Source organism: Hyposmocoma kahamanoa, unplaced genomic scaffold (assembly GCF_003589595.1).
Source record: "Hyposmocoma kahamanoa isolate Upper Pololo Valley unplaced genomic scaffold, ASM358959v1 172, whole genome shotgun sequence".
NCBI lineage: Eukaryota > Metazoa > Arthropoda > Insecta > Lepidoptera > Cosmopterigidae > Hyposmocoma > Hyposmocoma kahamanoa.
The window spans coordinates 425,864-440,482 of record NW_020653622.1 but is presented as its reverse complement, the minus strand read 5'-3'; the positions used below and the strand labels follow the sequence as shown (position 1 = coordinate 440,482).

Genomic DNA, 14,619 nt, shown 5'->3' with positions numbered 1-14,619 from the left:
CAAATCCGTTACGGCAGTACAACTAAAAAGGCATAAGATTAAGCATGATCCTAATTGTAAGAAATATGAATGTTATATTTGCAAGAAATCGTTTAGCCGACCTGCAAGTCTAAAGGAACATTTAAGAATACACAACAATGATAAAAAATTCAAGTGTGAGCATTGTAATTATTGCAGTGTTCAAAAATGTAGCTTGAATAGTCACATGAAGACACATAATCATTTTCCTATTAACAAGGGCAGTCAGGATGATTAAAGAAGACGAATTTTATTGAGTTCTTAGGTTTTCCCGATTGTTACACATGGAAAATGAAACTATTTTTCCGGATTTAAATCGCGTATATTTGTTTTATCAAACTAACTAACGTTCTAGTTTGTCATTATTCAAATAACGCTCAAACACAAAGAATAATGTCTACGATTCGACTCGACTGGAATGTGGCCATGGATCTTAAGGATTTTTTCTTTGTATATACAAATTCGTTCGATCTTAGCATCTTTTCCAAGATGGAGTAAAATGACAGTTCATTGCGTAACAGTGTTGCCTCTTACAAGCAGCTAGTGATTGCAGTCGATAAATATTCTATCGACTTTCGATTGAATGTTGGTCACGTTTGTGCAATAAATAGTTTAATTTCAATTATCATCGGCCCATTTTTCGTCCAACTGCCGGGCACAGGTTTATTTGAATTGTCAAATTATTGTAAGTTCACACATGCATACACTGCATTTATAAATGTCTATTAAAAATACAAAGTGGAAACTTACGTTTTATTTCATTACTAATATATAGATAATCGAATCCATCTGTTCTTATTACAAATACAAAATGCTTTAATTCTCTGAGAAAGGTCTATAAGTAGTTACATTTCATGTATAATAATAAGTTTCTTAGTGAGAGCTGGAGTCTGTACTAGGTTGGGAACCTGTGTTACAGATCGCCAGGCTCACTTCCACGTGTACAAAGAACTTTACTACAAAAATGTATATGAATAAATTAGTAGGCCGAGTGTCAAAATAAATACAAAGATGGCAATAACGCCTTTTTAACTGACTTCAAAAAAGGAGGAGTTGTGGTTGTATGTTATCCCATAACATTTGAGAACCGATTTTGATGATTCTTTTTTGTTGGAAAGAGGCTATCTCCGTAATGGTCCCATTTCATCTATTTCATATTAAACGGAGCCATTATTTGAATGGTTGATTTTACTATACTCTAATTAAACGCGCTTTTCTCTCTCAATATACTTTAAGTAGTGACACCGATTTTTATTTGTTTTTCAACTACAAACATGCTATAGTTACATCTTAATTAAACTTTTATCAAGATTTGGAACCATAAAGGAAAACCCGTCGAAATTTTTATATGATGTTTGTTTTTTCAACAACAAAGCGAAGTGAGTATTTTTGAGAAACAGTAGAAATAATTTGTACATTTAATTATATGGTATGTCTATGCTTTTAAGAAGAAATTCTGCGATACTCACTAAGAAAATATATCGAAAATTTTTCTATTTTTTTAGGATGGGAAACACCAGAGATCGAAATAAAAATCGAAGAAGAATTATCAAAAACAGCAAGAGATCTTGGCATCGAAAGAAGAACGATATTCAGAAATAATTTATCATTAATTATGGAAACCTGCACCGCGTATCCATTTAAGTACAGGAAAGGAACATACCTGTGTTACTTTTGTAAAGACACTTTTAGAGAACCCGAAAACCTTCGAGAACATTCGAAGGCTACTCACCACGATATGTCCGAAGCTTTGAAACCGAAAAAATACGAGCCCTTAAAGATGGATTTCGCTGAATCAAATTGCAAGATCTGCGGAGTCAACATTACAGACTACACAATGCTTAAATACCATCTGACAGTTGACCATGGAAAATTAATTGATACGACTCACGGAGAAAGCATACTGCCATACAAATTAAGCTCAGAAGAAAACTGCTGCCAAATATGTGGCAAGCGGTATGAGATGTTTTTAAGCTTACACAGGCATATGAACGACCACTATGAACATTTTATATGTGAAACTTGTGGTAAAAGATTTGCGACTGCCCAAAGAATGGTTAATCACGCAAGAACACATGAAAGAGGGGAATTTCCATGCAAGAAATGCCAAGAAACCTATCCATCCCACGCGGCTTTATATGCCCATGTGGTGAAAATTCACAGATCAAACAAGAGGTATAAATGCCCGATCTGCGACGAGAAGTTTGCGTCATACAAACACAGACTTAAACACCTCAAAACCATCCATGGAGAGAAGACAGCTACATTCCCCTGCCCTTCGTGCCCTAAAGTATTCGACTTATGCAGTCGAAGAACAGCGCATATAAGATTCCAACACTTACAAGAACGAAATCATATATGTGCCGTATGTGGAATGAAGTTCTTTACAAACTACGAGCTTCAAGAGCACTCCATAAAGCATGGCGGTGAGAGAATATACCAATGTGACGTATGCAAGAAAGCATACGCTCGATTGAAAACTTTAAGGGAACATATGCGGATTCATAATAATGATAGACGGTTTGTTTGTTCTGTTTGCGGACAGTCGTTTATACAGAATTGTAGCCTGAAACAGCATTTTAGGGTACATCATCCAACTCATTTAAAAAGTGATGTGTTTTAGCGTATTACAATAGAGTTTTTGTAGCAAAACAGCAGATAGATAGGATTTCCGCTTTCACTCAGTACTACCAGGGTCTTTGAGTCGAAAATTACATTTCGTTACCTAAAAAGTTACATTTCTTTTGGCTTCGTGGTCGAGTGGCTTGCATACCGGTTTTCATGGTGTCGCATCTCTAATATTTGGTTCGATCTCCGGATCAGTGTCGAAAAACTATTTCTATGTTAGCTCAGAATTCAGATCTGGGTGTTTGTGGTCCCGTCGTTGTTTCCGATTTCCTTAGCACAAGTGCTATAATTACTTAATTTGGGATCAGAGTTACGCATGGGATGTTTTCTAATGTTATTTAACTTTTTTTGTTGCGAAACTTACATTTTACATGTTCGTTTTTTATTCGCCGAAGTCTTAAAAATAATGAAAGACGCTCAAAAAAAATCGAGCTATCACCGGTGTGTTTGATTTAATTTTGTTAGTGCCATCTCTGAGTTACTTTATTGTTTGATTTTGGGTGCGTTGTAAACTATATAGGATTTACAATAACAAATGTTGTTAAATTAAAAAAAATCTCTATGTCTAGGCCTGAGGCCTTATTCAGAGTGGCGGCGGGTGCGGGTGCGTGTAAATCAAATGTACCTAGACGCTCCTTGCGTTCACAGTGGCCGCGAGCGCCGGCGCCTGTGTCGAGGCGGGTGCGGGTGCGGGTGCGAGCCGTGCTGGCTGGCCGTGCATATTGGCTCGGTCCGCCTGTACCATTCACAGCGCTTGGTCCAGCGTTTAACGTCTGTTTGTGATTTCGACGTGTGGATCTACTTGCTCCTAGCCGCCTCGGCGCTGAAAACGGGAAGACGTCAAAACCCGCGCGCCCGCACCCGCGCCTGCACTGTGAATGAGCCCTTAAAAACAAAAGTTATTTTCATTTTACGCGAGAGGTTCAAAAGTCACGGAAAACGTTAGAAATGTCACCGTCTGGCAACACCACTTTCACCACGTTACGAGTATAAGAGACCCCCCACACTAGCGTCTTTCGAGCGTCTTGCCAACATATACGTTGCCACGACGTCCGCGCGTCATACGGACAGTCCGTACGGACCGTACGCACAGCTGTGAAACCAGCCTTAGAAATATCGTGAGAAATGTACACAATGACACAGGTTTTTATGATGGTTTTGTGACAATTATTAACAAAAAAAATTAAGCAGTATAAAATTAATCAATCTGCCTAGCTTAATCATACTCGAATTTTATCGAAAGTAAGAATGGCGGTTGAGGTGTTTTCTCAGCTTGCAGTCTGTTTCTGGATGGTTTGTAAATTATTCGAACATGATTTAATCTCTACTCCTTTTTGTAATGTCACTAGGCGAACATCCGTAATGAATGTCAGCATCGATCAATGCGGAGGCTAATGCGGATTATCCGCGGATGTAGATGTGGATGCAAATACGAATGCTGACATTCGCAACATCCCTTCTCTGGAGTTTGTTTTGGAACTAGTATTCTTTAGGCACAGAGTAATTGGTTCAACAACTTTATTTATTATTTATTTACCAGCCCTTTTAAAAATGTATGATCTCACTTGTGATATACGTATTTACATCACATACATAACGTATAACCTATTTCATATGACTATCTATAAATGTACAACGTTATTATTAAATTTTCATGTAAATACTGCGGCAATACTCGAGTACATAACGCTATTTAAAAATTTTTATATAAGTACTTGCTTGGAGGTATAAGAAACCTTGTAATTTGTAGCCATAATAAATAATAATTTGTTTAAATTCAACATAGTTTTACTTCTGAATTCACCATGGATGACAATTGACCACAGCACAGCACGACGCGCCTACCCATAACAATTGCAGTACCACTCTAACTGAGACTTATTAAGTTGACAAGTAGGATGCTTATTTTACCAGCACCCTTCAAAACCGGGTAACTTATCACAAACTCCAATTTTTTTTCCGAAACAACGTTTTTTCGAATTTCCATTACACCGAATATCGAATTATAACGAAACCGTTGTTCTTTCAGGATATGTTGGAAGTTTATCGCAAAGACACGATTAGGTTCGGTTAGGTTAGGTTTAAAAGAAAAAACATTTTCCTCTCAAAATCACTTTCGGGGTTATGATGGGGTTATAAAAATTCGAGCAAACGTTGTTTCTGGAAAATGTCATTTCGGACTATTGGTAGGTAACCTCAAAACCGAAACGCAATAATGCTGATATTACTGCTTGGCGGCAGAAATAGATAAGGTTAGGTAAGTACTGCCTTCCCTGGATAAACTCTTTCACAAGGAGCTTTACTGTTGCTTGAAACTTCTGCTAAGATAGGAAGGAATAGGTACATACTACAGTCTATATTTTTGACGTAATAGACTTAAAAGTCATCATCCTTATCATGGTTTAAAACATTTATAGTGCGAGAAAAATGTTGTGCATGAGTTTACTGAAGGTTATGGAATAACATACAGGCTGCAACAAAAAGTTACAATTATACATAATAAAATTTCCTCGCTGCAGCACAAATATGTGGTAACATTTTTTCGTCTTCCTTCGTTATCTCAAAGTGTTATTAACACTTTTCTGAAAAGCTTCATTAAAAAAGATGTTTTAGGGACATTTGGGATCTGGGCCAAGTTTATATGCGAGGGGTTCATTGACGTAACATACTCGGAAAAATCAAAAAGCGATTCCTTGAGTCTACAGCAACATTGGGTGGTGGATTTAAGTTCCAAAACCACCACGTACCCGGGCCGCTATACAGAGAGAAACAAAAATGCCCAAATGCCCGACCATATTTCAGTGTTGCCATTGTAAAAATTCTAAGCGAATCAAATAGTAATTTCTGGAAATCCTTTGCTTTTATTGTTTTTTGTAGATACTAGCTACATGACTCGGCCTGAAATGAAGAAAATCTCTTTTATTTATTTCATAGTTCTTGAATTATAAAGATAAATGTTCATGCACAATATTTTCTCATTTTTAGGTGATCCGCCACGTGCGACAGTAGAAGAATCGACAAGTCAACTTACAGATATGTCAGAACAAAATCAGGACTCTCAACAGCCCACTATGTTAGAAAAAAACAAATCATCATCAGAGTACGAAATTACCCCGAATGAAATGGAAATAAGATTAAAAAAACAATTCAACGTCATGGACAAAAGCATTAAACATCAACGCCTTACCAATGTTACAATATTATTAAAAGAAACAAAGATATGTCCGTTTAGATGGGTCCGCAATCGGTATTTCTGTATTTACTGCGATCATCAATTTTCTGATATGGCAGCCCTAAGAGAACACAATAATGTAGTTCATAAGATTAGGACGAGTACGGATATAAAAGAATTTTTTAAACGAAAGAAAAAACACGAGCTGTTAAAAGTAGATATTACTGACTTAACTTGTATCCAATGTAACAAAACACATGATAATATCGAAGACATAAAAAGGCATTTAATAGAAGCGCATAAGAGAAACATTGATTTAAAAATCAAAGATGTCACTTTACCATTTAAAGTTACAAAAGATAATTACAATTGTGTTATTTGTAACAGAAAGTATGAAGACTTCAAAACTTTAAACCATCACATGAATGTTCACTTTCAGAATTTTATTTGCGAACAATGTGGAGCCGGTTTTGCAACACCGGCTAGATTGAGAAGTCACGCTTTTACACATGAAACTGGGCAATTTCCTTGTGAAAGTTGTGACAAAGTTTATCGTTCAGCTAATGCAAAAAATGAACACTTTGCTGTAGTACATAAGAAAGCCAAAAGACACAGATGTCCGCATTGCAACGAAACATTTTCAAATTATTTTCAACGTAACAAACACGTCTCTTCAATTCATGGAGTAAAATTAAAAGAATTTAAATGTACAATGTGTCCGAAAACGTTCACATTGACTGGCAAACTAAATGTGCACATAAAAAGCGTACATTTGAAAGTTAAAAGGTTTTCATGTGACTTTTGTGATTGGAAATTTTATTCAAAGTCAGAACTAAAGGACCATATAGTTAGACATGGTGGAGAAAAAAAGTTTGAATGTAGTATATGCAAGAAGTCATACGCGAGAAAATTTACATTGAAAGAACATTTACGGATACATGAGAATGATAGGAGATTTGTTTGTAGTGTTTGCGGACGATCGTTTGTGCAAAATTGTAGTTTAAAACATCACCTTAAGGTTCATCATTCTAATCTGGTTTTGAAATAGATTTAAGACGCAGTTTGGGCTGTCGTAGTGGAGCTGGTTTCCGGAATGAACAAATTTGATACAGCGTTAGTACCTAATCTTGAGGATCGTAAACGTTATAATTACATATCATCAGGCTAGGCGACTGAGTTAATAAGACGGCACAGACTGCTTGCCTCACTGTTTTATGAAAAGATGTCATGTATTTATTATGTATAAAAACTAAATATCGAATCAGTTAGGTTTGAACCAGGCGTTGAAAGACGGGATGACTCGGCTACTGCACACTGACGACAATTATGCCGTAGTATCCCTATGTATGATGGGGCATCCTTAAGCATGTCGAAGCATTCCGTTGCGACATCGTGTTCGCGCCTGGCCTCTCTTCTGATCTGTTCTGCCGTGCGTGCTTGCGGTCCACGCATTCCCACATAGTCGCACTCGGCGTCCCAAAGACTGCTAAAGCACCCCGAAAGCTGCCGAAGCGTCCCCAAGGCTGCCGAGGCTTTCCGAATCAGCTAGACATCATTGCTCTACAATATATCAAAATATTAAAACTCTAACGACACGCATTATCGAAATTTCACAGGATAAGTAAGCACTTCCTACACACAGCAATGTTCACTGGCGTACACGCGCAACTTCGGCGGTCGAATTATAGACGTCAACGTTTATTGATGTCGTTGTCATATCATTATTTGTTACATTCATACCGACCTGTACATGGGCATACTCAGGTTCTGGACCTTGGGGGAAGAATGGCAAATCAGATTATTTTCAAGCCGGGTCCCGCGCGCTTGTTCTGCCTTACATACTACACGAAGACACCTACACTAAACATTAAGGATGTACGGAAAATACCCGCAGGATATCCTGATAGTTCTTTATAGGCGCGTAGTCAAATAAATGAACAAATTAAAATAGGTATTTTTTATTTAAATTCTTTAATTGTTTAAAGCCGATTTAATCTGTCTTCTATCATAGTTGATCTCAGCCACGTTTTTACGCGTCTGAGCTGACCTTTTAATTGTAGCAATGAAATAATTAATTAGTATTAACTAATTAATTAACGTATACCTATTTATGATATTGTGTTGCAAAATGAGAACTTTTATCGACAATAGTGGATAGTATGGAGGTATAAAAAATCCAGGGGGCAGATGCCCTACCGTTCCTGGGTACGCCCATGGGCCTGTAGAATAAACGATTACATGAGAAAAATATATGCCACAGCGCATCAATCGGCAAAAGGCACAAGCACGATGCTCGCGCGAATGTGTTAGTGATGCCGCTGGTTTCTTTTTATACCTACGACCAGTATCATTGAAATCTTTCGTCACAAAAATTCTCTGCCGAGCCGTCCCTTCAGTAAAAAAAACCCATAAATTAGCAAACATGTTTCACAATGAATGCGGTTGTTGGCTGACCGAGACGTATCAATCAACATATCGATATGTTAGGTTATTACGGTTATGACATTTCGGATGACACAGAATGTTGGCTTACATGGTTAGCACATTCGCTAAACAATGGAACGCTTTACAAAAGTAACATATAACCTGAAATAGAGACGATAAAGGGCCGTCCATCCCTTGCAACTCATCAGGCAAATGGGCCTTATATCACTTTTAAATATCAACTCTCGTTTGCACTGAAATCACAAATTAGAAAGCTGAAATAGTAGAGCGCCAACAACTGACCTTTGTGTACGTCTCTGTATATTCCAAAAATATTCTGTATTTATTGCAATAAAGGCTATAGGGGGCTGTTCCATACAGTAGTGTGGGAAAAACAGCTAATTACACAGCTAAAAAGCTCAAGATAAACTGGCAGATGGCTGGCCAATCGGAGCGCAGTTGTCACCGTAATGATATGGCAGAATAGTTTTCAAACAAATTAAATGACATTTCGTCTTTATTTCTGATTATATACTCGACGAAAACAGGTAATCAATTCGCTTTCACTGACTTAAATAGTACCTTTACATTAGTATCTATTACTTGTAAAAAAAAACAAACATTCATTACTTTTCATCGACTGGCCTTATTGAGAAGTTTACTGAGTCCTAAGTCTGCTAATTTTAAATCATCTCAGTTGTGTGTCGGTAGAGTGCTAATAGCAGGCTTTATATGTTTGATATTCTGTTAAAAATTAGGAGTAGGGCTTGTGGGCTACCCATCGAGCTGCTATTCCTCTGCCATTACATCTTTTATTTATTGCTCTTCAATGGCTGATTAAACGAGATAACGGTAGTTTATATGCCTGTTACATAATTAAAGGCTTTAAAATACGAGTGTGGGTTTAAAAACATCACACGCACATACACTGCTTTATCTATACACATGTTATAAGCTCGCTATGTTGTGTACAGGAACCGCATGTCATGATTGGCGAAATGGCGGCAAATAAAAACTTTTCTCATACAACCGTAGTTTTTATTTAATTCATAGACAATCTGGAATAGGGCCCAACTATCATATAGTTCATTAACAAGTAACGTGTGAAATTTGTCAAAATTGTTTGCTATTGACATTTCATTTCGAATAAAGCTTCATTTCGACTGGTATTAGAATTGAGGTCGAATCAAATTATTTTGTTTTTCAGAGATGTGATAATGAAATCGATATTGATCTTAGACTAAGGACTTACTGTTATATTGACATAAATAAATCAGATGTTATATGTATATGATGCATTTAGACGTTGAAAACATAAACATTTTATTGTCTTTGTTTAACTACTGCGTGCTGTCGTAAGCTAAAAGAGATAGCACTACATTGATTTATGTCAAAAAAACACGAGAATCGAAAATACGTGACGTCATCTTAAATGCCAACTGTCCTCATTTTTCCATTTTTGGAGTACCCTTTGATAACCGTTACCGGTTGTCAAAGGTCAGTTAATCAAATGTCAAAACCAATGTTTGGCCAAATGTTTTAGTGAATTGTTCGCATGAATTGTAATGAAATGGACAAAAATAATGCCAGTGAGAACAGTTAAGTATTGATAAAAATGCGTCGTTGCAGCATTAAGGGGTGCGGCATTAGAAAAGGCGGAAATCAACCGAATGTTACATTAAACCGGCTTGTGTTATTGTTTTGTCTATAAATCATACAATAGCCCTAATATCACATGTGATTAGACTCATTTAAGTAGTTTATTCATAACTTTTGCTGAATTTTGCTTTCGTTACTTTAGATTGCCTGTTTGTTAGTATAATTTGAAAATTGTTGATAACGATTACTTTGAGATAGTGTTGTTCTTGTAAGCAGACATATTATAGATATTCTGTTATTAAAACAATTCACTACGAGGTTTTTATTGCTTCATTATTATTATTATTTTTCAAATTTACCTACAAATGAAGAAAGAATGGTTGGAAATTATAGTATTGCCGAACATAAACATTGGATCAAATATCACCTTCGTTTGTTCGCTCTATTTTGAAGAGTCAAATTTTAATAGAGCTTTGAATGGACTAAATTACATGATAATAAATTTTGAGTAAACAAGAGACATTGACCGCTGACAACTCTAACATTATATAACATTTAATAATTTTTATTTCTTAAAAATGTTTGAACTTTCTAATTACCGTATCCATGGCTACGGTAATTAGATCTAATTACCGTTTCCATAAAATATTTGTGTATTAATAACTCGAAAACTACTTTGTATATTGTAATGCCAATTAGACATATTGATAGTTAAGCTTAAAGTTGTTCATATTTCAATGTTACTGGGTATATTAAGCGAGAAAAAACAATGGTTACGGTAATTAGGCTGAGAACGTCGAATGTGAGAATGGCCGATATGTGTGTAGATAAAAATTAATATATCGTAGTTGTAGTAAGGCAATGCGATCATCAGTCATTAATTGAAGTAATGCCATCACTGCTATCTCACTAACGTTCGGCGCTTTATTGAGACGTAACTGGCATTGCGACAGATTTTAGCAGTATATTATAAATATATTATATAAATATTGTCATAATTGCAAAATAATCTGAGTGGAGTCTCAATGGAATTACAATGTCCCGTGGTTTTAAAAAAAATTAGCGTATTTGGAACGGAGTTCTGTGTCAATAGAATTATGTGTCACTTTTGGTACAAGTCTTCTTTCCCATAGAATACCAAATAGGCCTGTACTAAGACCAAAATCGATGTCTTACTTTCTCAAACTTGTATCTTATAAAGAGTGAATAGTCAGGAGATGGCAAAACTTTTTATTTATTTTTAAATTTCTTATCAAGGGTATAAAATGGGATGCATTACTTTAAGAACAGTGTGTGAATAAGATGGAAATGTGATGTGAAATTAGACTGTAAAATTTGTATATACGATGCATTTTTTGCATTTCAAAAACTTTGTGCTTTAAGATTCGAGTATGAGAAAGTAAGGCGTCGATATTTTATTTTCATTCTGAACTTCAGTTGTAATTAATTTAAATATATTTTTTTATGTAATAAACATAATAAATGAATTTTTTATGGTAAATTTTTTTTGTGAAATTACTCCAGTAGTTTGTTATAATTATTAATAAAAAGATCGAAGTTTATACTTAGACACTTAGAAAAAATTCCTTCGATCCGGCCGGAATCCAATCGACGTCTCCTAGCAAACCGTGCCAGACGCTATGCCAACTAAGCCACGGAGCGAACCAGCGGATATCACGAATTTTGTGAATGTGCTTGTTGTCGGATCTTTGTATTTGGGTTATCAACGACTTTCAGCCGTAGCTCCATCTTTGACAAATCTATGAAAGTATTTCGTCACTCAGTTGGTTGGCTTTACAGCTACCAGCCCTTTTTTTTTTTGACGGGGGGGAAATCTTTATGGATACCCCTGAGCCCAGGGTGACTCAGGAGTTATGTGGGGACTCTCCCTCCAGACTGGAGGGACTACCCCACTAAAACCCCCCCGGGTTTCCCTCTCGCCGGTTGAGTCGGCGCCGTGGGATCAGTGAACATTCACCACGACGCCGCCCGGCCGCCCTAGCTTACGCCAGGGCTCCCGCGCCAACGGAGGGGCGAGTCGGTTGTCCTCCGACCCGTCCCCCAGACGAGTGAGGCCGTGCAATGCAGACTCCGGAGTCCCTGTCCAGAGCCCGCTGGTCTCACTAGGGGATCAGGCGAGCAGCGAACTGCCTTCGCCTTCTCCCCGTACGTCTGCGCCGGAGCGGGTGCGCGTCTGCCGCGTCCTCGCGCACCCGCTCCGCGGCCTCCTTTTGCGACATAACCTCTGCGCAAAAGGAAGCCACCGCCTCCCAGGACTCCTCGCTATCGAGCATGGCGGCAACCACGCTCGGCAGCGAGAGGTCCTGCCCTACAGTCCCCGTCAGAGTGCGGCGCTGCTCATCCCACCGGCTACACACCTCTAGGGTGTGCTGCGCGGTGTCATCCGCAGCGCCGCACTCGTGGCACGACGGGGACGGTTCCCTCCTCGCCACCTTGTGCAGGTAGTGACCGAAGCAGCCGTGCCCGGTCAGCGCCTGCACAAGGTGGTACGACAGTGGCCCGTGGGACCGGTTTACCCACTCTACGAGGACAGGGCGGATCGCCTCTATGGTACGAGTGCCATAGGGGGGATCCGCCAAGCCCTACAGCTACCAGCCCTGACTAGAGCTGTCGCTATTACCTATAATTAATTTATTATTGAATTGATATTCTATTATTTTTTTGTGAAATTACTCCACTAGTTTGTTATAATTATTAATACAAATATCGAACACTTAGAAAAAAATCCTATTACCACCTTTTAATATAAATCCAATGAAGTCTCATGTTTAATATTTTTCTTTTGGGACATTTATCGAGAAGACGATCGCAAAAATGTGTAGACGGCTGTAGCTACTCGATTTGTCGTTTCGTGTTTCGTATGTTTATAAAAAGATCCATATTTCCATAGAATACCAAATATTATTCAAAATCGTAAAATTTTTTCCCAAAATCCTTACTTGTCATGTTCCCTAAAAAACTGCTCGAGTAGAGCATATGGATTAGGTTAGTATGATACAAATTTTTGTAATTTATGTTTGTTGAGTGTTTTACAATAAATATGTGAAATGTGATAAACAACTTAAGTACGACCCAAAACCTAAGCAAGAAACTACAACACCATATTATTTGTTTCTAGGAATGGACTCAACAGAAACACGAGGAAAGCGGATTGTGCCTCTATTCCAAGTCGCATACGACAGGAGTCTTTGCAAACCTTTGAAGACTTTCAAGGACATCAATAAACCAAGATTACCATCTTCTTTTATCACTAAAAAACCCAGAAAATTATACACTGAGATATCACCATCCCGAAGCCCTTCTCCTATAGATTACTGTATCGCTAATTGGTCCCAACTACAAATGCGAACCCAGTCGCCTGTTGACTTAAACATAGCCCTGGAAATCCAAAACCCAAAACCAAAGCCGATCAAGAAAACCACAGATGGCAGGCAAAACGCTTTGACAGTCTTTGAATTTTCTACAGTCTACCCTTTTATTTACGGGAACAACAAGTTCAAATGCTTCGTCTGTTCACAGCCATTCCTAGAGACTTCACTGTTAAGACAGCACATGTCTGAAACTCATCATTTTGGAGCATTGAAAAGACTTGTAAATAATAGACGAGTGGAAATCTTAAAGGTAGACGTTAGCGAGATCAATTGCAAGATATGTCTACAAAAGCCAAAAACTTTTGTTGAACTCAAACATCATTTAAAAGACCACAACAAGCCAATAGACCCAGAACTGCAAGATAATATGATACCCTTTAAAGTAGATGGTATAGAAGGCTCATATAAATGTGTGATTTGTGAGGAAACATTTATAAAGGTTCGGATTTTAGTCATACACATGAGCGTACATTTCAGCAATTATAGTTGCGAAATCTGTGGATCAGGCTTCATGACTTTGAGACTCTTACGGAAACATCTAGAAGTTCACGAGAACGGAAATTTCCCTTGTGATAAATGTAATAAAATATTTACGACTCCGCATAAAAGATCTATTCATGTACGAGGCGTACATCTTAAGCAATACCCGAGAAGATGTCCTATGTGTCCTGAAAGATTCAACTCTAACTATAGAAGGACAATTCACTTGCAAGACGTACACAATGTATCTACAAGGGTGCATAAATGTGAGACTTGTGGTCGTGGCTTTAACCTAAAGTATCATTTGGTCTGTCACATACGTTCAGTGCATTTACAAGAGAGGAACCAGCAGTGTGATATTTGTCATCAAAGGTTTTGTAATAAGGAAACATTGAAAAGACATATGGTTATACACACGGGGGAGAAAAATTATAAATGTCAGTTTTGCGGTATGGCGTTCTTGAGGAGGAAGAATTTGAAGGACCATTTGCGGTTGCACGATATTGCATAAGTTAGAATATTTGCATTGTTTTTTTATTTATTCTAAGAGACGCTACTCCAATCTTTATATGCTACGATCACATATATTTTTATTTTTATTTATTACAAACAGAATTAATAGGGTCTTGAGATAGGACGTGGACAAAGTGAGCGCCATTTGATAATTATTTTTTAAGTATTAATTTGACATTTCGGATAGAATATATCAACTTACTCCTAACCATTACTAAGCCCAAGTGCAAAGACGGGGTTATTAGCAGTGAATAGGCAGGAGGAAGGCAGTTGAATGAGACACTGTGTCGTGTTCAACCAAGCAGCACGCTCACACTGCCACACGAGGGTACAATCGGTTTGGAGACCGCGGGGACGCCCGAACTTCCCGGAGATAGCCACCTGCTCCTCCCT

At 37.7% G+C, this 14,619-nt stretch overlaps 1 protein-coding gene across 2 annotated transcripts in view; it reads left to right on the top strand.

Moving 5' to 3' along the window:
* LOC113225744 (gastrula zinc finger protein XlCGF26.1-like) overlaps positions 1-14,224 on the top strand; it is a 70,070-nt gene extending 55,846 nt beyond the window's left edge. Inside the window, exon 5 of one of the 2 annotated variants that reach the window (XM_026458147.1) lies at positions 12,981-14,224. In XM_026458147.1, coding sequence (XP_026313932.1) covers positions 12,981-14,224 — 1,244 coding nt within the window. Of the gene's footprint in view, positions 1-1,523; positions 2,693-12,980 lie in introns of those variants that run through there. The other variant, XM_026458148.1, reaches the window with a different exon arrangement.
* Positions 14,225-14,619: the final 395 nt, after the last annotated feature.